This window comes from Maniola hyperantus, chromosome 6, assembly GCF_902806685.2.
Source record: "Maniola hyperantus chromosome 6, iAphHyp1.2, whole genome shotgun sequence".
Lineage (NCBI taxonomy): Eukaryota > Metazoa > Arthropoda > Insecta > Lepidoptera > Nymphalidae > Maniola > Maniola hyperantus.
Window position 1 is genome coordinate 9,822,209 of NC_048541.1, and position 21,439 is coordinate 9,843,647.

General features: G+C 38.8%; 1 protein-coding gene across 14 annotated transcripts in view; it reads right to left on the reverse strand.

Moving 5' to 3' along the window:
• Positions 1–576: 576 nt before the first annotated feature.
• Positions 577–21,439, reverse strand: part of Drp1 (dynamin related protein 1) — a 29,197-nt gene continuing 8,334 nt past the window's right edge. For 3 of the 14 annotated variants that reach the window (XM_034969342.2, XM_034969345.2, XM_069499110.1), the window contains 11 exons: positions 19,188–19,428; positions 18,308–18,453; positions 17,391–17,534; positions 16,208–16,387; positions 15,030–15,101; positions 14,075–14,149; positions 13,289–13,412; positions 11,627–11,719; positions 10,365–10,576; positions 8,560–9,316; positions 577–2,779 (listed from right to left, as the gene is read on the reverse strand). In XM_034969342.2, coding sequence (XP_034825233.1) covers positions 9,260–9,316; positions 10,365–10,576; positions 11,627–11,719; positions 13,289–13,412; positions 14,075–14,149; positions 15,030–15,101; positions 16,208–16,387; positions 17,391–17,534; positions 18,308–18,453; positions 19,188–19,428 — 1,344 coding nt within the window. In that variant the 3' untranslated portion in view covers positions 577–2,779; positions 8,560–9,259. The remainder of the gene's footprint in view (positions 2,780–8,559; positions 9,317–10,364; positions 10,577–11,626; positions 11,720–13,288; positions 13,413–14,074; positions 14,150–15,029; positions 15,102–16,207; positions 16,388–17,390; positions 17,535–18,307; positions 18,454–19,187; positions 19,429–21,439) is intronic. The other 11 variants (XM_034969344.2, XM_069499103.1, XM_034969347.2 and 8 more) reach the window with 7 other exon arrangements.

Below are 21,439 nucleotides of genomic sequence, written 5' to 3' on the forward strand. Positions count from 1 at the left end.
CCATCTTGGACTTAAGGCATTAAATTTTAAGATTTTTAGACTAAGAATAATTGTGTCTGTGGCATAATATAGAATACCTTGCCATAACTAGACAAAGGGCCATGACAGTAATATTGTATGCATGTAGTTGTTGTGACTTGTGAATGTACCTACATGTTTTGTATAAATCATTTTGATGAAAATGTTTAAGTGGCTGTGCTATAATAAATAACAATACATTTTTATTGCTATCTATTAAACCAGTTTTAATTCTGTTAAATTTTCTGTACTAATAATGATTTTAAATTGCAAGCACTTATTTTACACTGAAAAGTTTAAAAAAACGCTTTTTTATCGCAAATAATTTTCAACTGAGGAATACTTATATTTGACGTTTTGTATTTGTAAAATCGTTCAAACTTGTTTTTTTCCAGTTGAGAGTTCAGTCCTAGATCTATAATAATCGGTTAAATATTTGTTTTTATCTACCTACTTATTCCTGGTTATATCCTGATAGCCAATAAAAATCTAACAATAATTATGTTTTTTATTCCCCCTCCCAACTTCCTTTGGAAATAAAAAGAAACACAGGCTATGTAGATCACAATATTCTATATTTTTTAACAGACTTAAATACAATCTTGTTTATTTAACATTCAATTGGTTTCGTTCGGTACATAAAGCACATCACACATCGGACTATATAACAATAAATACATTTTCTAACATTGGGATTACTCACTACTCCCTAAATAGGCGATAATAAAAATTAATTTTAAATAAATACGTTTAAATGATGACACAAAATGACGAGAATGCATGCATTATGATGAAAAATATCAACGTTCGAGGAACTACGAATTAATGTAAATCATTGAGAGATGACGAAATTAGGTATATATTAATAATAATAGCCTGTTCAATAAAAATGTATAAAACTATAACGTTAAAACTATCATTTACCTATTTAGAAGAAACAAAGTAATAATTCAAATTCGTATAAGTTCATCGCACATTACAAAAATACGTATTGCTGACGTATTTTCGCCAAGGAAAATTTGCCACGTGCCGCTGTACCTGTAATGTGCGATCAGCATTAAAGCTCCAGTGCACATTGGCCCAAAGCGTTCGGTAAGTGCTGGCAAAGGGCCTATTTGCAAATTACTCCAGGATTCCTAGTGAAGTTTGAATGAAAAAGGCTGGCGGCCAGAGCTGATTGCACGCGAAAAGAAGCTTTGTACACGTTCGCCGAATGTGTTGATCCAATGTATACAAGGCTCTTTACACAAAACACAACATACGTTCGCAATTCATAGAAAACATTTTATAAATTTCCTAATACCAAAAAGGATATTATTTACATTGCGTTTACACCAAGATCGAAAACATTTGTATCCTACAAATATGCAGTAACTAAGCATTGTTGCCTTTTTTGTTTAGACCAAAAACAAATCAAAGAGTCAAAATTTGTAAAATACTTGTAATTTTTCTCAACTACCTTCTCTCTACTATCTTAAGACGAAAAAATATTATTAACATAAGGGAGAAAAATATTATTCCAAAAACAAATAAGTAAGTAAGTTCTTGACAAGTTTTTTACAAGTTTCGTCGAAAACAATAACCACAAATTGTTTATTGGTATAAACTACGGGTAAGGGAAACAAATACAATTAATATCACTGATGATAATGCGTAATTAAAGTAACTAAACATTATGAACGTTGACTATCCTAGTAAAATTGTAAATACACGATTAAAAGTGAAATGGTAACTGAAAACAAGCAGTATCATTTTTGTGCAATCACTAATCAATGGTAATTTTGTTGCTTGTTTAGTTAGACTTTTATTTTGAAAATATTCTTTCTTTTACCAACAAATTAATACATATAACGAATTCTTAATAAAAAACGTAAAAGAACATCTGCGTTTTTAAGCATGAAGCTTAATTATTAAGATGAGTGTTCATAACACTAATAAAATAGACCTAGAGACACAAGAAATCCTAAAAATCAAATACCTATGTGAAAGGGCGGGTTAACATCATAATGCCTTCCAATATTGATAAAAATAATTAAATTTGGCACCACTGTATAAAGCGAAGCAAAGGATAGCTTTACTAACAGAACCTTTTGGTTGGCCCGCTTGAGATCAGTTTTAGTCTGGAACCACTTTACAATAATTTGCAAAATAAGTTTGACTTGCTAGGAACCTTCGTAATTTTTTTGATGAAAATCACGTTTTAATCACTAAAATAAAATGGATATATACACAAGTACGATGGAAGATGTATGCCATACAAAATGACAGTTATTTTATGTGCCGATTCGAAGTGTTCCACCGAACGTACAAAGAAATAAAATCAAGTGGTGTTCGTGTTGACAGTTGTTTCATTGTTGTTGCCACTATCATTTGTGTGGGATTAAATAACAGAGAGCGCTATACTAACTTTTTTCCGCGGATAGGGTATAGTAGCTTTGATTAAAATAATCAATTTCCTTTCACGTATTCGATTTATAGGAGATACCCGCTGTCTTTCAGTGTATAAACACATTTGCTTCGATATTCTCAGCTTAGGCTCGAATTTTTGCTATTTCAGAATACAAAACTTAAAAGTAAAACAAAGCCGGATTGTCATGAGTTCGGTGCGAAGGAGAGCCGCAGAAAATATAACCGGCGCCAAAGCAAATATGTCAAGTATGTGGATCCTTTCAGACGTAACCACAGTCACCGCAGCGGCTAAAATGTCGCCGTGCTCAGTACTTGACAAAATATAAAAGTTTACGATGTTGTTATCTAATAACTTATTATTTAGGTGTTCGAGCCTCCGCTTGACCCACATTGAGATTAGCTGTCAAATATCGTACTTATTTGTCTATGGTCAGCCTTCATTAATGTGTCCAACCCCATGAGTATTCGATCATCCTGGTCTGTGACGCGACTTAGTGCCGACTAGGATCACAGATCACTTTCCTTCAGTACGCTTTCAAACATCGTGCAGAGTAGAAGTATTGAAGAGTGAAATATACTTAATATTCATAATAAGGCTCATACTGATAACAGCCCGCTCGCAAGACGGCTGAGTTGTAAACAGTCATAGTTTCGCTATACTGTTTAACATGTGAGTTGTCTGATTATTACTTCAGCAACGTACATAATACGAGCCATGTATTGCTTTGGAGGCTGCTCAGCCGACTGACGGCTGCGTAGCCGACCGACGCGTCGGCTGCGCCTGTCCGACTGAGGGCTGACTTGACGCCTGCACAGGCGACACAGCAGCCGACCGAAGGCGTGAGTCGATTGACGTCTGGGACGTCTACACAGCCGACTGACGCCTGCACAGCCGACTGTCGCCTGCCTATTCAAACAGCATCTTAATTTTTCTTGTTTTACTGGCCTCTGTGGCTCTGACTTAGATTCATAGCCGATCACCTAGATCGTCGGATTATATGAATATATGGGTAATCTTTGGTCGGATTGCTTACATTGATAGCGCTCTGCGCACTTGGATGAAATCGTAACCATAGCGTTGAATGTCTATATAGAGTAAAGTAATAACTTGGCTAGTTTGACGTTTCACGCACTAAGTAGTGAATACGTTCTAGTACTCGGTGTGTACATGTTGCAACTTGCAAATTGCATTAAAGGTGTTCTAAAGCTAGCCGTTTGTTTGCAGACATTATTGTTGCTGCATCGCTGCCCCAATGGCCTTGACTTTTGACGATATATTGAAGTGGATTCCTCCAGAGGAAGACGCACAAGTCTTTAGAAATCTGACTACAGTGCTGGATGACCATTACCCAGATGGATGGCGCACGTGGGAGGTGGAAAACTTATCCTATACCGAACTGTTTGGGGAGGGGTTATCAGCAGATACAGAATGCAGACTTCGTTTTGCAATTCCCACAGTAAAATTAATACAATGTTTCGATATTAATGCTACTTCTATTAGCGAACGGAAGTTTAAATATATCAAGCGAAAGCTAATTCGTTGGCCATTAGGGCGCGCTTTAATCTACGCCCCGCACGCTCTAATGGAAAAGATGCACAAAGGTGAATTTTATTTAAAATTTATGGATACGGTACATAACCTAAAACAAGCGTTCATTTCGCGCAATGACGCTCAAAAAATTTTAAAAGAGAAAGAAGGGGGAATGACTCCCCCCTCAAGTCTTGATAGACGCAGACCTTGGAGCGAGGAGAGATTGGATTGTTCTCCTGAAAAAAGGACCAAAAGAGAAGATCAATTAATTCTGATGATTCAGAAACAGAATGAAATGTTTAGTCAACTAGTAGATATGTCGGCCAAGCAATGTGCAAGTCTAAATGAGTTAAAAGACCAAAGCCTATTGACACTGGACTTAATGAATCATTTGAATCAGTTACAAGTACCCAAGAGGAAGCAAATACTCAGAGTAATACTGAAACGCAGAGTGGGGAATCTGTACCGTGGCAGGCTCCTACATTTCAGGAGGCAGTTATTTTAAATGATGGGGACCTTCAGCTGTTTAACTTTGACCCAACAACTTCGGAGACAGAACCAAAAATTACTGCAGCTGATCCCCTGCTGGCAAAACAAGGAAAACAATGTCAACGATTAGACTCTCCAGGATGGGCAAACATTAAATATGGGGATGTCCAGAAACAATTTCAGGCATCGCCTGTGTTCTCTAATTTGAAAATAAATAGTATACTTGCTAATGTGACCCCTCCATGGCAGCAAGTTGCCACCTTGGAGAGAATGGATTTATGTTTGGGAGCAATATCACATGGACTCCTAAAACAGAGAAAGTACTTTCAAGAAATTTATGATCAAAGTTCACCAGATATCAAGGGATTTATCAGTAAATATTTCTTAAATCCGGACTCCACATTTAGAAAGACATCAGACTCATTACTACAATATGTGTGTGGTAGACGTGCAGAGACAATCCAACATCGAAGAGCGATATATAAAGGTCGTAATAAACAGCTAAACGAAATCCTCCAAAGTATACTCCCCATCGGAGTCACATCTATTTGCAGAAGCAAAATTATCGGAAGTTATAAAGGAACAAGGAGGGCTTTTCAAGTTTTTTCTTGACAAAAAACCTCGTACCCAAAAACCTGCTCTACAAACAAAAAGGAGTTACCATTACAAAGGCAGAACTTCTCAGTCAACGCGGCCACCAACGATGCGGCCACCGACCACACGACTACCGACCACACGAAAACATGACTTCTCAGCAAATAAAAAGCCCTTTAGACAACACCAAACAAAAGGGCAAAACAGTAAGTTCTTTGCAGGTCAAGTAATTAAGAGGATGGATGAATGGAGGGCAATAGGAGCCCCGGATCCGGTTATATCTATTTTATCAGGCTATAGGATCCCTTTCTATAAAAAACCACCTTTAGTGAGATTATCTAAATTAAATTCCTTACGCTATCTCACTAAGCCTTCTCTTAAGATGGATGAGTGCATTGCTCAAATGAAAGAATGTGGTGCTATAGCAAGAAACTCAGACAAACTTGGATTTTTATCCCAGATGTTCACTAGAAACAAAGGGGATGGCTCATACAGAGCTATTTTTAATTTGAAACAATTAAATGATTATTTAAAGCCACATAAGTTTCATATAGTAAATATATATAGGGTGCCTTCCTTTTTGAAACCGAATGATCATATGATCAAAATCGATTTATCTCAAGCATATTTTCACATTCCTATTGTGAAAGCACATCAAAGATTCCTTAGCCTTTCTTATAAGGGGTACTTCTATCAGATGACATGTCTCCCATTTGGATTAGCTTCGGCGCCCAATGCATTTGCAAAAATCACTAATTGGTTGGCCCATTATTGCAGGGAACAGGGACTAAGGATAATCGTGTATCTCGACGACTTCTTGGTTGTACATCAAGATGCTCATGTACTACAGAGACATGCAAAATTCCTTATAGACTTATTGGAGAGGTTGGGCTGGTGCATCAACTACCAAAAATCAAGAACAATTCCAAGCACACAGCTTATCTTTCTAGGCGTCCAGTGGGACACCAAAAACAACATAAAAGAACTCCCGGAGGAGAAATCAAGAGAACTGATGAGAATAATCAACATCATACTAAAAAAGAAAATTTGGTGCTGGAAAACGGCAAAAATGTTACTAGGAAGACTGAATTTCGCAGCATTTACGGTACCAAGGGGGAGATTGCATCCAAGACTCATTCAAATAAATGCGAATCGATTACCAGAGAACAAACCATACCAAAAATATGTTATTCCAAGGGACGTTACCAAAGAGTTACAGTGGTGGCTAGACCATGCTCGAGATCAATCCCCAATAGTCATGAAGAGCCCAACGGTCTTCATGATAACAGATGCAGCAGACGTAGGATGGGGGGCATTGGTGAATTCCCTTCATCTAAACGGCTTATGGGACCCTATCCAGAAATTTTGGCACAGCAATCAAAAGGAACTCTGGGCGGTATACGAGATTCTCAGGTTACAGGGGTCCAAGTTGAAAGGGGAATCAGTAATGTTACAAACAGACAACAAAACAGTCGTTGCTTACTTGACAAAGCAGGGGGGAACAAAATCAATCAGACTCTTAAAAATGACATTTGCAATATTCGAACTACTGAGAAAATTCAACATACATCTCTTGGCTCGGTATCTCCCAGGTCGATACAATGGAATCGCAGACAGTCTGTCTCGTTGCAGTCAATTGCCAGAGTGGCACCTGAACAGGGAGATAATACAAGTAATATTCCAGAGATTCGGTCAACCGCAGGTAGATTTGTTTGCCTCAAAGGAATCTGCAGTGGTGAATGCATATGTGTCAGAAGACGCTCGGGATCAGGAAGCCCTATTCATAGATGCTTTCACAAGGACATGGCACTTCAAGCTAGCATATGTCTTTCCTCCTCCGGGACTGATACCCAGAGTTTTACATCACCTAGACAATTGCACGGGAAGTTATCTGCTCATTGCACCCAACTGGGAAAGAACTTTTTGGCAGCCAATGTTGAAACAGAGGGCAGAGTTAGCCCCAATGACAATTCACAATTTAGAGAACCACTTAATAGATCTCCGGACGGGGAGGCCACCCCCAGCAGTAGAGTCCTTACAATTGCAGGTATGGAAAATACGGAGTGGTCCAATCTCTTAAGGGGATGGCCCCAAAATAATATCAAATTACTAGAAGCGTCATGGCGCAGGTCTACACAAAAAACCTACAAACACGCGTGGGATAGATGGCTGCAATGGTGCACACGGGAAAGGTATTCACCTCGTAACCCATCAGTAACACAATTAGCACAGTACCTGGGCTATTTACACAACGAGATTAAACTCGCTCCTAAAACGATATTGCTACACAAATCTGTGGTGGTGAATTTCGCTAATCCAGAAAAGGCTGAGCTCATGAATAACCACCCAGTCATAAAACACATATTAAAAGGAATTCAACTAATACATCCCAGCGTGGGAATGCCAGCAATATGGCCAATTGGAAAACTCATTAACTATTTAAATGAATATACCATCAACACAGAAAGTTTATTCGAAGTGTCACGACACCTAGCAGTTATTCTTCTGTTGGCTTCAGGTCGCAGGGTTCATGACCTCACCTTGTTAAAGATGGACAACAACTCTCTGGTGGACCACGGGTCTGAGTTAACTTTATGGCCACAGTTTGGTTCAAAGACAGATAGGGCTGAATATCGACAGTCAGGTTGGAGGATTATCAAATCTTCCAATCCAAAATTGGACTTAGTCACGTGGGTACGTACTCAAGTTGAGAAATCGAGTGAAAGAAGAGCGAGTCATAAAGAAATATATAATCTTTTTATTACAACAAGGGGAAAAGTGAAGAATGCCTCTCGTACAGTCATAGCAGGCTGGATACGGACATTATTGAAGGAAGCCGGTATACATGGCCCATCAGGAAGCTTCCGGGCAGCGGTCGCATCTGACATCTTGTATAACAGGCATGAATCAATAGATGATATCTTGAAGCGGGGAAATTGGAAATCTGAAAATACAGTATTCAAACATTACTTTAGAGAGATTAGTCCAATGAATGTAAATAGGGCTAGGAATAATCCATTATTGAGCAGTTTTACTCCAATATAATAACATTTGATTTGTATAAACCGATTTTGTGTAATTGCATAATATAGTGAATAATTGGGTTCCTATATGTTTTTCATTTCATTACAACCATACATTCTGGTCACAGTACGCGATTAGCGCCGTCAGAATATAAACACGTCTCAATGTGGGTCAAGCGGAGGCTCGAACACCTAAATAGAACCGTTTTCCCCCCGTAGGGTAGAAAACGATTATTTAGGTTTCAGCCGAAGCTTGACCCACACACTTAAAAACTTGACAGCTATTATGAGACAGGTACTGAAGGAAAGTGATCTGTGATCCTAGTCGGCACTAAGTCGCGTCACAGACCAGGATGATCGAATACTCATGGGGTTGGACACATTAATGAAGGCTGACCATAGACAAATAAGTACGATATTTGACAGCTAATCTCAATGTGGGTCAAGCTTCAGCTGAAACCTAAATAATCGTTTTCTACCCTACGGGGGGAAAACGATTCTATTCATTAAGGGCCGATTTTTCTATCATAAATAATAAGTATGTTTGAGGTTTTGACAGTTTTTGTATAGCAAATCTGTCAAAACGTCAAAATTATTCATCAGATAAAAGTTAACTGCCGATTGAAAAATCAGCCATTAGTCAACTTGGATTATTGTTTCAAGAATGTGATTATTATTGGAGTTTAAATTCACATTTAGGTTCTTAATTCAATGCTTTTTTCGTTTGAATAGCGCCGCTTCGCACCTTGCTAATGTCAAAGCCAGACTGAACAAGGTGTACTGACTGCAGTTCAACAGAATGAGAGTACGGTTCGCGAAAACTAGTGCGTAGTATTAATTATTATGCGAACAAAATGTTTTTTCGAATTCTAATTCTTTTTGTGTCAATTGTCATGTCAAAAGTACGGTTTTGGTCCTTATTTTAAAGGTGAACCGTACTTTGATATGACAGTTACCCGTTAAGTTAAAATGGCGCGTGAGATGTCATTTAGTACGGACTTACGTAATATGGATTATTAGATCACTGCTGACATTTGTGCCGCTGTGATATGGTCAATCTGAATACTATACTAATAAGTAAAATAAGTAAAAATGCCTATGCGTAAATTCACCTAGATACAGGAGTATGTATGTACAGAGCTCTGAGCTCCTATTCACTAATTCACAGACTAGAGTCTTCTTGTTGGGCAGACCATCACCACATGTGGGTTTCGCGGATTTCGCTTATGATTTGACCGGCGCGCTGCAGAGCCTGCAAACAAGTTGTTGGGAACACTTTATGGACAGTATTACAAATGTCGTAAGAAAGCTCATCACAGAACCTTGACCATAATCTGTGAATTTAAATAATATATTTAATTTCAGTTTTTAAGAATATTAGCCATGTTAAATGACTAATATTCCCCTTTCCTCCCGACTAAGCGTCAGGCTTGCGCTAGGAGTAGGTACGACAATAGTGCAACGGGCGGGGTTTGAACCGTCGACCTTTCAGTTTTCAGTCCACTCCTTTACCTGTTGAGCTATTGAGGCAAATTATGGTGAAGTGAAATCAGTATTTAAATAATAAACCGCATAAAAGCAGCCGGGAAGTTTTGCGACGATTGTAGAGAATTTGGTAACTTTAGGTTATTATCCACAAAAAACATCTATGGCTTATTTTATTACTACCCTACCTACCTACTAATATTATAAATTACGAAAACATGTCATTCAGTCTGTCTGCAACCTTTTTATGGCCCATCCATTCAAGCGATTTAGACCAAATTTGGCACACAGATAGCTTGCATCCCAAGGACGGACATACTTTTTGCCCCAAAAATGCAGACGTGTTTTGAAGTGGAGATTGCGTACCGGTAAGCGTACTGGACGACCTCCAGCCTGCTGGAACGACGACATCAACTGAACGTGACGGGAAGCTGATGGATGAGAATGACGGAGGACTGTTTTGGTGGTGTGCTCTTGAAAATGCCCATGTCCAGCGGTGGCTATGGATAATGTACGCATATAGGCTGATGGTTTGGATTTTTTAAAAATAAAAATAGCGAGCAAAGGAGCAGGCGGATCATAATCTGATGTTAAGTGATTACCGCAGCCCATGCACATTTGCAACACCAGAGGAACCGCCAATGCGTTGCCGGCCTTTCATGAATTTGTTGGTCTGCCGCCGAAGGGAGTTGATTCCACAGTTTGCATGTGCGTGGAAAAAAGGATTTGGCACAACGGACGGTCGAAGCGCACCAGACACCCAGGTGATGAGGGTGAAATTGCTTAGGGTGGCGTGCGTGATGGTGGCGGTTTACCTTGAGCATATCGGCCGCTTCCTTCCTCCGATGCGCGATGTGTTCGGACTCGTTGAGCAGATTGTCGGCCTGGTCCGACTTGTAGAGGTGTGTGACGAGCTCGGACTGCAGGTTGTCCTTCACGTAGTTCACGAGGAAGTGCATCACAGCCTTCGGTACCGTGTCCTTGATCGACTTGCGTACTATGTAGAAGTACGACTTTATCAGCCGCTCTGTAAACAGTTTTTTTCTTAAGAATCTCTCTTTCGCTCTGCATAGGGCTGTGACCCTTTTACATTATTCACAGAATGGTAGGCAGGCGTTTTCTTGGGATAGTAAGGCTGGGGTTCCTAGATTCCTACTTGCCCAGTGCGTGAGGCCAAATTCAAATCATTTATTCAAATTGGGTACCATTGAACACTTTTTGATTTTCAATGTAGAATTTGTAAATTAACGATTTGATGCTGATAATTAATTACATAAACCTAAAGCTACGATGCGAGGGTACCAAACGCCCCCGCTCTTTCTAGAATGCCCTTGACAACTTCTGCTAACTTTATTCAAAATTTTGTAGTCCCCAACATAATTTTTATTTATAAGTAAATAACTATCAAGGAGGTTTAAACGAAATTAATACATCGAATATTGAGATTTAATATTATTAGTGCATGTTATGATAGTGAAGTGCTCATAAATAAATAAATAATCAATCAAACAAGAGGAAACCAAATAGATGGTTAAGCTTTAACTACACATCGATACATAATTTAATGAAAATATAATAGTAAATACCTTCTCACTCCTATTTACACTGTTTGAAAGATCACATTTAAGTATTTTTGTTTAGAAGTGAAATTATTGGAAAGATTTTTTGTAATACTTTACATATTATCGTAAAATAAAATATGCATTTCAACACAATAGGTACACATAAAATTACTTGAAATGTAATGCTGACAAACTTGTACATAGTAAACTCAAGGTTTCTTTATACTTCTTATTTTTACGTACTTACCTAATTCTTATTATAGGTTTCTAAAAAAAACAGTAAAATTCAAACCAACCGAAAATTTTAGTTGATAGTGGAAAAGTTTGGTAGGAATTCGAATTGCCTTTTCAGCTGAAATGCATAGTACAAGATCGTTGCGCGTAAATAGAAGTAGGAAAGTATAAACTCAAAGCGGCAAGCACACCAGCAATTCAGATGGAAGGTGGTCGGAAACCGATCAGTGAAGAGAATGAGTGTTGAGTAAGCATTATTTGCGCCACTATTAGTATCTCACCCACTAAGTCACCCATATTGCTCAAATGCATCATGCGGATGTTTTCTGTGGTCTTTGTGTTAGAATTTTGGTTTGTTGTGTCGCTCCGTCCACCTAGCATCACAAGAGAAAACCAGTGAATTGCCTATCTCGTGTTCACGTTGGCTAGCACGTTCGGCAAGTATCAGCCAACGCGTAAACGCTTTGCAAATTGCGCCAAAAATTCTTTGATGTGTATATGAATAACCACATCGCCAGCCAGCCCTGTACAGTGAACGACAAATTGAGGGACCACAACTCACGTATGGTTAAATCACAACAGAATCATGATTGGTTCCTACTGTATGCGACAGTTGCCTCTGCCGTGATTGGCCGACTCAAAAAGTGACAGTTACGGAGAGCTTCAATCGAATACCGCCAACGAATGTTTCTATGCTTTGTCGTTCACTACTCTGTACACGTTCGCCAAAAAAGTTGGGCCAACGTGTACTAGGCACTTTAAAGTTATAGGCAATCTGCTTATATTTGGTTTAATATAATTTCTTTTAGTACTGGAGCAGGCATGATATGGCTTGATAATACACATTACATAATATTATAATTATTATTATTTAGTAGTGTTATGTTATATTATGCAATATTATAGTATGATTTATGATAAACGACTGTGAAAAACGTCACAAAGTAGATAAACAAGTGAAAATAGCTAATTTCCAAAGTAGTCCTTTTTTACAGAACAGGAAATGAAGGGTTTACTGACGACCCAATAGCGCGGCTGCATGGATAACCTGGCAATTTTCGTACTACCAAATAGATGGATATAACACCCAATGCGTAACTCTGATTCGTAAACCCATACAAATGAAAGAGCCAAAAATTTCAGTGGGCGTTAGCCGTTAACCATTTTGAGTCACTAACCAATCAAACTAAAACTCAAACTCAAATCATTTATTAAGATTGGCTATTACTGTAATACACTTTCTGATTGTTACTTGCTGAATTTGCAATACAATGATGAAGCGATGATAATTAATACGTCAACTTACAATCACAAACGAAACTATGCGCCAATGTTTTTTTAAATATTTTCGATTTTTTTTTTGAAAACATGTTTGTCAAAAAATGGTTTACACCCACTGCGATTCTTGGCTCTGTCATTTGTATGGGATCACGTAACAAATAGAGCGCTATCATCACCATTACCATCAGCATCAACCGATAGACTTCCACGTCTCCACACGCCATGGTCCTGCGTCGCCTATACTAACTATAGATTGCTATACTAATTTATTTTTGTGGATGGAGTATAAATTTGGTAGCTTCATAAAACACGATCTTCTTATGAAAAAGCTTTTCTAAGGGTACTAATACGGTATATTTGACAACTAGTCAAATCAGTAACTTTATATCAAACGTCAAAACGCGCGCTTAGTATGCGAGATTCTATGAAATACCGGTGTGTGACGTCACAATCATTTGACGTGCTTTTTTTTAGTTTAATCGATAATTTAAAATGGTTATTACACTTAAACCCAAAAAAGGACGTGGATTTTACGTATTTTGGAAGACCCTCTATTTAATAATCACTGAGAAATAATTTATTTTTGTAGTAGTCAAATAGGTACCCAATTTAGTTCAATGATATCACCAAGTGAGATTCCAGTCCAGTTATAAAAGTCTTACCAATAACATCGCAGTCGTGTAGTTCTTTGTCGGAGAGCTTGCGGGAGGTCTGGCTCGGCACCTCGGGCAGCAAGTTGACCGGCTTCTGTGGCGTCATTGCTTTGTTTTCCGGACTGCCATTCACCTATTCATATACTGAACTTGTAGATCAACATTCATTATTGTTTTTAGGGATGATTCATTCTATAGTACGCGACAGGTCGCGTGGGTGTGCGGGACGTCCCCCGATTGCCATCTCATCATCAACATACACGGGTCTAGCCATGTCACGGATATACGCCACAGAACACTTAATAGTACTTTCGAGGTACAGAAGGTAGGTTTTGTATTTTTAGTGATTTAGTATGTTTCAAACCCGCAATGTATAGCGTACAAAAATATGCCACCTACGACGCGGCATTGACTGTGAGTGGCCAACTTACGCAACGTTCATTGACCTCTACCTTCAGTCAGATGTTTTATTTGCAATATATCGTGAACTTTTACAAAATATAGGTTTTTTTTCGCGTTTTTTATGGTACCATATCAGTAATCATCAGTACTATCACCTGTCTTCGTTTTTGCTAGCGTTCTGTAGGGCGATTGTCTAAAAGCTGCATCAATCATTATTACAATCTCAATTGTTGTGATTGGCTGAATTTGTGCAATTCTTGTTGCAACAATGCATTGTAGCCAATAGTGAACGAACGTCAACCAATCCGAGGTGATTGCGATCGTGACATTGTAGCTGTCATTCTACGGCAATCGAGCAGCAGAATACAAGGTGTATAGTAGAGTACATCATACCTGTGGTGTACCAGGGTAGTCGTGGTTGGCATGCGGTGGCGACTTGTCCTGCCCGTCCGTGATGGCCGGCACGTGCTGCAACACACGACGTACTGTTACCTCATGCGTTCAAGTTTAACACTGCATGGTCAGAAATGAAGTCATTTCTAACCATGCAGTGTTAAACTTCCAACACGTGAAGTGAGTAAAGCGGCACTGATGTTGCAATATTTTGTAAATAATTCACAAAATATTCATAGTACTTTTTATAAAACCTACTATTATAACAACGTTTTTCAAATTCCACGTGGCTTTATATCGGCTCCTTTACTCTGTGGCTGTCTTTTTTTATTGCGAGATAGGCTTGCGCTTGACGACAATCATGCTGAATAAAAAGCAATGTTGAGGTCTAGGTTGGATCGCGCATGAATAGATGTCTATTCAGTCTTGAAGGTATTGCCTTGTCGGTGACAAACTTTGTGACTTTGACATTCGTCACAGCGCAATAAAATGACTGATGATTTGAAATAAAAAAATTATTGTTATTTAACACTTATGAAGTTAGTGCTTTTTAAACAGTGACGCGGCGAGCTGACTTTTTACAAAGTATTGAAAAGTTTAAATCATTAGATCTTCTAGACTGTGTTGAGCAGTTTTTTTTTTACATAATAAAGCTTATATACCGTTTTTGGCTATGAAATCGACGCCATAGTTCTTTATTTAAAAATATTTAAGTAAAGCTTCGATTTCTCCCAATTAACTATTAGGCAGAGTTCAGAACAATAAATCCTTAAAGCTAAAAATTACGCAAATAAAAAAATGTATATAAAATATTGCAACCTCAGCGATGTCTTGTCGAAAGAGAGCCCATATTATGGCGCGAAGCTATGGCAAATGACATTTTAACAGCATACTATGAAACAATGAAAATGCTTTAAATGCTATGTTTGTATGGACTTCGATCACGACAATTTACCTGACCGCAATCCAGTAGCTTTGCCAAGAATACCAGTATGGACCCTCTTTCACCCATTTGGCGAAGGAATAGCTACGAACAATTCGCAATAGTTAGAATAGCTTGAAGACTTGATGAACTAAAGGAGGCCCCGATATGTTTTGAGGTTTTTGTATCACTTCCAAAAACATCGAATAGTGAACTCACACTACGCTGCTTTTGCTATTTAAGAGTTCTTTTATAAAAGTCATAAATAAATTTTGCGTGCAATTTACGAGTATTTTTAATAAAGAAGATTTGAAAGTCAACAGAACCAGAGCCAAGAAAAAAGGCGGAATAAATTAGAAAAACTGTAGGTTTAAACCACATCTCTTGGGCTGACTGAATATATTAATTGATTTGACAAGACAATTTTTAAGTTATAGGTAAAATCGGGAACTTAAAGATGGATATTTGGCTGATAAACATATACCAAATAAGATATCCTTGAATGTTTAAAACTACCTATTATTTTACTAAAATAACAAATATGAACATGTGATTCACATCACATCACAAAGCTGTTAATTGGTTAGTACAATAATTAACAATTTATCTAAATAAGGTTTCTGAGAGATTGAAAAAATGCAGAACAGGGTTTTTAGATTTATCAATTACTTACATACAGGATGTAACCAAAACGCTAGCAAAAACTTAGCGATGTTGTTAAACTATCTAAACATAATGTAATGTAAACCATTTGCCTCATTTTGTAGTTTTAATGATTTAGTATTTTTCAAAACTATCGTGCAAAACCCTACGACGCGGCATTGACCCCCTAGTGGCCTACTTACGCAACGTTCGTTGGTCTCTAGCGTCAGTCAGATGTTTTACTTGCAATACATCGTGAACTTACAAAATATAGAATTCTTAAATATTTTTTTGTTTTTTTTGTGGTTATCATCTCAGTAATCATCAGTACTATCACCTGTCTTCGTTTTCGCCAGCGTTCTGGCTACAATCTATATCTTAAATCAATTACCAATTATGATCCGATGCCTAAGAAAATTGAGGATTTTCATCCTTTCCGGATCAGGATTTTCCAGCGGACCTTCTGATACCTTTCAGGATCCTTGCAGATGCAAATTCCGACTTACCCCTCCTGTTAGTAGCGGTTAGCACAACTCCCTACATGCAAAGAGATCAAAAGCGATATATACTCTTAGAACGGTGGATACCGGAGTGGAAGTGGGGCGTGGGTTCTTCTGGCGGTACATCGAACCGTGGTCGTCGACCAGACCGTCGCTCTTCAGGAGGGCGGAGACCAAAGCAGCTTCGCTCCGGAAGTCCGGATGTTTCGTGTTTATGTACGCTAGCTCGATGGCTACTAGGTTTTCAACCTGTAAATAATAAATAGACACTTAATACTATAATTAATGCGAAAGTGTGTCTGTCTGTCTAGCTAGCTTTTCAGACAGATGGTCATATTTCGGCATATTTTATACAGTACTAGCTGATGCCCGCGACTTGGTCTGCGTGGATTTAGGGTTTTGAAAAATCCCGTGGGAATTCTTTAATTTTCCGGGATAAAAAGTCTATGTCAAGGCCCCGGAATGTAAGCTAACTCTGTACCAAATTTAGTCAAAATCGGTTGAACTGCTGGGCCGTGAAAAGCTAGCAGACAGACAGACAGAAAGACACACTTTCGCATTTATAATATTAGTATGGAAGTATGGATTAGTTTGCATTATTAAAGAGTAATTACTGTTGAATGAAAAAAATCCGCTGCATGGATTTTTTTGCGTCAAACTAGAATCTTTTTTGACTCAGTGGTTTATGGCGAAAATGACGCACACGGCACAACTCAATTCTTTATTAGGATTTCACTCACATTCTTATAATTTTATTATTCCTAAATTCTTAGTGATTTTCTTACTCCTAAGATTTCCCTCCCATCAACAAAAAAAATAGCAATGCTAAAACTACCTTGGATCGTAAGCCGTTTCCGTAAAGCCCTCGGGAACCTAGGCAGTCTACTAGGCTTCTGTAGCGATTGGATGGTTGGAATGGATTGGAAGTGACGACTCCGGCGGGGAGGAGAACTCTGTTTAAGTGCGGAAACTTAGCCAGAAAGAACAACTCACCATAGAGTTGGTGCGGGAAGCGCTGCAAAGACTGCTACACCCCCATGGTGCAGTACTGCGCAAAGCCTCAATAGCTCAACGGTTGAGGAGCGGACTGAATTCCGAAAGGTCGGCGGTTCAAACCCCACCCGTTGCACTATTGTCGTACCTACTCCTAGCACAAGCTTTACGCTTAGTTGGAGGGGAAAGGGGAATATTAGTCCTGATTAGCATGACATGAATATTCTTTAAAAAAAATATGCGGTGTGGTGTGGCTTACCATGGAGTTAGTGGCGGGCAGGCGCGTGCGCAGCAGCAACGTGACCACGTCCACGATGCGCTGGTGCAGGCGCGGGAAGCGCTGCATCTCCTGCTGCACCTCCGTGCCGCAGTGCTGCACGATGCGCTGCATCTCCTCGTGAACCTGCAATGACACAGTGATGACACAGCAACAGGGATCGCTGACTATAGGCCTGTAACAATAACGAATGCCTAAGTCGTTCCACCCTTAGCAGTTCGGATAATAAAATGTTGAGTATAAAAGTTCCTTGAGATTGGATGTCAACCAGATAGGGATGATAAAAAGCGGTGATAGCCTAGTGGTTAAGACGTCCGCCTTCTTTTCGAGAGGTCGGGGGCTCGATCCTGAGCACGCACCTCTAACTTTTCGGAGTTATGTGCGTTGTTAAAAAATTAAATATCACTTGCTTTAACGGTGAAGGAAAACATCGTGAGGAAACTTGCATACCTGAGACATCTTCATACTTTCAAAGGTATGTGAAGTCTGCCAATCCGCATTGGGCCAGGAACGCGTATATCATGTTTGTACCCAAAAACTCACGAACATGTGCACGCTCGTGAACCACTCGTGAACACTTTCACTTTATGTTCTTACTAGCTGATGCCCGCGACTTCGTACGCGTGGATTTAGGTTTTTATAAATACTGTGGGAACTCTTGAATTTTCCGGGATAAAGATAGCCTATGTCCTTCCTCGGGTTGCAAGCTACCTCTGTACCAAATTTCGTCAAAATCGGTTGAAAGGTTGAGCCGTGAAAAGCTAGCAGACAGACACACTTTCGCATTTATAATATTAGTATGGATGATGCACGTTGTGTGCACGATTCGTACGCGTGCCCGTGACCAGGTGTGAATTCGCCTTATTATTTGTTACAGTTTTGACAAGTATTTTTCTTACCAGCTCCACACAGCGTAAGGAAGGATCCTCCAGTCTTCTGATCTGCCGTTTGACCAACAGCTCAAATGAAACCTCGGGAACAAATAGCGCCGGTCTTGGGCCGGTCGCGTTTCTTATTGCAGTCAGAATATCCATGCGCGTCAAACCTGAACAATGATATTCGCAATTATTTTAAAGCATTTATAGTTCAAAAAACTATGTCAAACAGCAATGTTGCTGTTTTGTATAATGTGTCAGTAAATCTGCAAAACCCCAAGCAAGTTAGCCACCCTTTTCAATCTTATATTGAGATTTAATGAGCATTCATTTTAACGAGCATTCTATCGAGCGCGTTCTGGTGAGCATTCTAGCGAGCACACGCGACCGTCCAGTCTGACATTTAAATGAAGAATAGACGAGCATTCGCTAGAATGCTCAAAATTTTCGTAGCAATATTTGGCTCTATGCTTGGCTCGGCTCGTTGTTCAGTTTGTCAAAAATAAAAACGGCGAATGCTCGATGTTCTGTTACAAGTGAATGCTCAAGTTTATCAGCACCTTTAGACTGCATCACCTTACCACTAGGTGAGATAGCAGTCAAGGTCTAACTTTTCATTAAATAAAAAAAGAATTCTAGGCAAACGCATCACATCTTAGCCCACACCATTACTTCACATTAAGTGTTACTGTGGCGAAGCATGTGCCTATGTCTGTGAATAAAAAAAACAAATCTTAGCTTATTTAGCTGTTGATTTCTTACAAACTCTTATGTTAGGCATGAGTAGTGTAACAATGGTTCTCTCTTAGATAAATTATGTCATTTACTCTGACCATAAAACAATAGAAAAGTGCGCAATTGTCTATGCTTATTAGCGACTTGAAAACAAGACAAATCTACTGACCTACTAAAGGATGTATAGAGTCCAATGTCCGTCCGAAGGTTTCGTGGAATATGTAGCATATTCTAGCGCCGCCACACAACTCTGTGGTTTCAATATTCCTCGACGTGCCTTCTATGGTGGAGCAGTACGCGCTGGCGAACTTCGTGATGATTTGTAGCAGCGTCTGAGACGTGTCCGATACGTCTTCGCCGTACGAATTGAGTAATGATTGGAACTGTGATATCATTACGTTGACGCGCACCTGAAATATTGCATGTGAAATTTAAAACAGACGGACAGACGTCTGTCGACAGTCACATGAATTCATCCACAACAGTTAACATTGTGACATTTGGCACGCACGTACGTACGGTACCCGCACAGAAACACGCACGTATGGGTACATATACGCACACTCGCACACGCGTACGCACGTACGTATAGTACGCATGCATTCACGCTCGTAAGAACGCAAAGCTTACAAACTACTTTATGATTCGTTGTTTTCAGTATTAGTTGTTTAAATACGTATATGGTACAGTTCTTGCAATTCACGAAGGCGAGTGAACTTTACTTGTGGTTACATCGCATCCATCGCATTACAGACCCATTTCGCTTTTGTCCGTTCTTGCAAAAGTAATCGAAAGAGTAATTAACGTCAGACTAAAACAATTCCTGGAGTCTAATAAACTACTCTCCCCAAATCAATTCGGGTTCAGGGTAAACAAATCAACGGACGATGCCATACGTGAATTAACGTCTTACATAGTAGAGAACTTAGATGAGGGAAGGAAAACTATTGGAGTATATTTAGATCTAGCTAAGGCTTTTGATACCGTATCCGTTCCAATTCTAATCAGGAAACTTGAGTATATTGGTGTACGTGGCCAGTCATTGCAACTATTAAAGGACTATCTCTCTAATAGACAGCAGCATGTAAAAATAGGTCAGTATGCAAGTCAGGAAGAATGGATTAAATTTGGTGTGCCACAAGGAAGCGTTCTTGGCCCAACATTGTTTCTGATTTACATAAACGATTTATGTAGCATGAACTTAACAAGTGGAAAGATAGTTACTTTTGCAGATGACACAGTACTGCTTTTTGGTGCGAAGTCTTGGCAAGTAGCGAATGATTTAGCTAATCAAGGCCTTAAAATGGTCACTACCTGGCTGGATCATAACCTTCTCACGCTGAATTTAGACAAAACCAAATTTATAAAATACAACCAGAGCAGAATTCAGTTTGTATTAAAGCCCATACATGTACTCAATTAAATAGCTGTTCATGCTATAGTATTAAAAAGACAAGTGTTATTAAATATCTTGGTGTATTAAATGATCAGAATCTCAATTGGAAACAGCACATACAAAAATTAAGCAGCAGGGTAAGAAAATTTATATATATTTTCAAATTACTCAGGAACGTTTGTTCAGCGAAATTACTATTAAGCACCTATTATGCTCTGTGTCAATCTATAATCACTTATGGGATGAAAGCATGGGGAGGCACATCCAAAACCACCTTATTAACCATTGAAAGAGCGCAGCGCGCTGTACTTAAAGTAATGACTTTCAAAAAATATAGTTACCCAACACACTTATTGTATTCTGAACTAGAGGTGCTTACAGTACGTAAATTATTTATCAAACATGCGATTATTACACAACAAAAAATTCAACCAGTTTCTAGAACAAAACGTAGAATAGATATAGTATACAAAATCCCTCAACTTAAAACAATCTTTGCTCAGAAATTCATAAATTATCTCGGTCCTAAACTATACAATGCAATATGCAGAAAGATAATGCTAAAAGATTTTACAAGTAATAAACTGAAAACGCAATTAATAAAATATGTCAATGCTCTAAATTATAACGAAACTGAGGATCTTCTGATTAAAATAATATGATTGAAACAAACTAGCTAATATAAACAACAAATAATACACATACACACATACACACACACGCACCGCACAAACACACACAAATACACACCTTAACACACGCACACACGCACTCGCATACATGCAAACCACTATCACTTGTAATAGACACCGGTATAACATGTCCGACCTTAGCGCACCAAATTGCAATAACATTTATTCAAGTTTTTAGAAATGGAGAAGGCAACCCACTGTAATACAGTGTTTACTAGTGCAGGGGTTGCCCATTCATACGTCTACTAGACCTAGGTCTACTTAATTATTACTTGTTTTTTTTTATCTGTATTTTATATGTAATTTAATATGTAATAATATGTAATAGATTGT